Genomic DNA, 3,315 nt, shown 5'->3' with positions numbered 1-3,315 from the left:
CAGTACATCACTTTCTCACCATTGGGTCCTCTGCAGTGAATGGGTGCCGTCAGAATGAGAGTCCAAACAGCTGATAACTCCTGATAAAGCCACACAACTCCAGTCCATCGGTTAACATCTTAAGCAAAAAGGTGCATGTTTGTAAGAAACAAGTCCATCATTAGAGCGTAGTAACTTTAAACCGCAGTTTCTGGCCTGTCTATAATCCATAATATTGCTTTCCCTCCAATGAAAAAGTTTATCCCCTGTCCTCTCATATCAAAATTCATTAATTTGTTTAGTACTGTTTTGGATTGTTTTTGCTTGTAAATGGTGCTTGATCTGTGCATATGTCTCTCCTGATTCAGACGAGACGACTTTTTCACTGAATGGACAGCTAGCTGAAAGCAATAGATTGAAGTAAAAAATGTCTTAATGATGGATTTGTTTATACAAACATGCAGTTTTTCACTTCACAAGATGTTAATTGATGGACTGGAGTCATGTGGATTACTTGTGGATTACTGTGATGTTTTTATCAGTTTGGACTCTTATTCTGATGGCACCCATTCACTACAGAGGATCCATCAGTGAGCAAGTGATGTAATGCTACATTTCTCCAAATCTGTTCAGATGAAGAAACAAACTCATCTACATCTTGTATGACCTGAGGGTGAGTAAATGCTCATTTTCATTTTTGGATGGATTATTCCTTGAAGGTTCACGGAAACACTGATGCCAATTAACAACCTTTGTTTTTGAGAGTGTGACTGTCCAGTGGAATTCTTGTTTCGATTTCCCAATTGAAACTATATGGAAACATTAATTTATGTGTTGTTAATACTTGGATGATTCATTCATCTTATGTCATTCTTAACAGACTCTTTGTACAATTACAGAAGTCTCAAGTTAAACCTGGACAAACAAGATGTATCAGAAAGGTGCACCACCCTGAACACAATATGAAAATAAAAATGGCAGTGCAGCCCTATTATTCACCTCCTGAAGAAGGTCAATAAGTTCTCGTCTGCGGTTGCGGCATTTGGCAGCTGCCATTTTGTTGCGTTCTCTTCTCCGTAATATCTTCTCCTCTTCATCTGGAGTGAGCTAATAATGAATCAATATAATGGTATTCTGAGTAATATATTTACTTTATTCATCTGTTACTTTTTAAAGATAAATGCAGTTAGAGAGAGAGAGAGAGAGGAGACTAGTTGTCACAAGCACTGTATCTCAGTGCAAGTTTAACACAATCATATATATTGCATTTTGGTTTAAACATCTTAAATAAGAATATTTTGTGTGAATTCACTATATCAATATCATTATAGTTTGCTAGCTGTTTAACACTCCTTCGGGCAGAAACCATCTAATTAAGATAGTTTTTCATTTTGTTAAGCATATTTTGTATATACTGTAATAATGTATTATTTATTAATGACATATAATAATATGTATTAACCAAAACATTTACATTTTACATTCTGAGTTTATTTTATGCATAAGTCTATACAGAAATAATAATATGTTGTATTTTACCTGTATATTTCTTTTGAAGCTTTCTCTCTGAGCTGCTGTAGGTTCACTGGTCTGCTCCAGACTCTCACTGGGCATCACCGGCTCGATTATCCAGCGCAGCTCTTGTCTCGATGTGACTGCATTGACAGTGGCGATAAAAGGGCTTTTGGAAATCTGCATCTCGACCTGGCTGAATAGTGGAGAGAGAAAAAGAAGAAAGATGCGGTAAATGAAACTAGAAAAGATGGTAAATATTGCGTTTCTAGCCTACATATGATTAGATATATGGTTAAAACATGCGAATTCATTGACCTAAATCCTAATTACTCACCTGATAGAACTGGAGATATCGCCTCCAGAGATGCAGTTTTGTTCATTTGCGTTCATTCCAAATATCTCCAAATGAAATGGTATTTTGCCATGGATTTATCCTGGTTCAGATGTTGATATTCCAGTTCCACCCATGCACTTTTCAATCAGTGCAGCAACAGGCATTCACTTGTAATCATCTGAATGACGAATGTCTCCTAAAAAGGGCAATTGCGTCAGAGCGCATGGATGTGGATTTACCTTGCTGCGTTACGTCATGTGTTTCCATGCACTAGCGGCACACTCTCCATCAGGGAAAAATAAATAAATACCTAATATATATGTGAAGATACACAACAATATAAACACGTGCTCTATCAGTGTCTTACTGTTATTAAACTTAGCCAGCATTATTTTATAAATACAAAAATCATAAAAAAACAAAACATTTTTATTGTAGTTGTATTGTATTGTACTGTTTTCCCCCCCAGCAGGGTTAAAAGATAAATTCTTGAGTCAATATACACTGAACAAAATTAAAAACGCAACACTTTTGTTTTTGCCCCCATTTTTCATGAGCTGAACTCAAAGATCTAAGACTTTTTCTATGTACACAAAAGGCCTATTTCTCTCAAATATTGTTCACAAATCTGTCTAAATCTGTGTTAGTGAGCACTTCTCCTTTGCCGAGATAATCCATCCACCTCACAGGTGTAGCATATCAAGATGCTGATTAGACAGCATGATTATTGCACAGGTGTGCCTTAGGCTGGCCACAATAAAAGGCCACTCTAAAATGTGATTGAAACATATTAAACATATTCTTAATAAAAACAACATAATATATGCCAATAATTTCTGTAAAATAAGTAAATTAGCCAATTTTGTTTAAATGAAGGATTGCAGAAATGAGTACACCCTAGATTTAATTCAGAAAATGTATAATATTCTAGTACTTAGTATGTCCTCCAGCACTTATAGCAAGTATACTGCTCTGACCCTTCTTGGCACTGAGTGTACAAGTTCATGACAAATTTTCACATCTGTGCTGTTTAACTCCTGGAGGACGACCTCCTTAAATGCCCTGGTCTTTAATGGGGAGTGTTGCTCAGCTCGTCTCTACAGAATCCCCCACAGCTGCTCAAGAGCGTTAAGATTGAGTGAAATACATGTCCACTAAAGGATTTTCACCTTGGGAGAATGAATGTCTTCATTGTCATGCTGAAAAAATGCCCAATAATGCAGGGAATGGAGGGAGGGTAGCATCTTCTATTTAAAGTTTTTGTATTACATCACACAGTAGTGTGTAAATTCATGCCAGCATTGATAAAGTACAACTCCCTCACACCTTTAGCACTCATTCATTCCTATATAAAAGCTTTACTACCACTGAACATCACTGTGGGTACCAAGCACTTCTCACTGTACTCCTCCTCTAGCAACATGCTTTTGGATGCTGTTAGATCCGAAATGATTGACTTGGTCTCTTGAGACCAGAGTATGGATTCC

At 36.7% G+C, this 3,315-nt stretch overlaps 1 protein-coding gene across 1 annotated transcript; it reads right to left on the bottom strand.

Moving 5' to 3' along the window:
- Positions 1-888: 888 nt before the first annotated feature.
- On the bottom strand, positions 889-2,000 carry LOC107582140 (fos-related antigen 2-like). Its single transcript, XM_016267870.1, has 4 exons — positions 1,829-2,000; positions 1,519-1,687; positions 979-1,086; positions 889-894 (listed from the first exon to the last, which is right to left on the bottom strand). Exons 1-4 carry the CDS (start codon positions 1,882-1,884, stop codon positions 889-891), a joined length of 339 nt encoding a protein of 112 aa, XP_016123356.1. The 5' UTR covers positions 1,885-2,000.
- Between the last annotated feature and the right edge of the window lie 1,315 nt (positions 2,001-3,315).

This window comes from Sinocyclocheilus grahami, unplaced genomic scaffold (genome assembly GCF_001515645.1).
Source record: "Sinocyclocheilus grahami isolate Dianchi unplaced genomic scaffold, SAMN03320097.WGS_v1.1 scaffold40.1, whole genome shotgun sequence".
NCBI classification, from domain to species: domain Eukaryota; kingdom Metazoa; phylum Chordata; class Actinopteri; order Cypriniformes; family Cyprinidae; genus Sinocyclocheilus; species Sinocyclocheilus grahami.
This window is presented reverse-complemented; position numbering and strand designations above follow the sequence as displayed.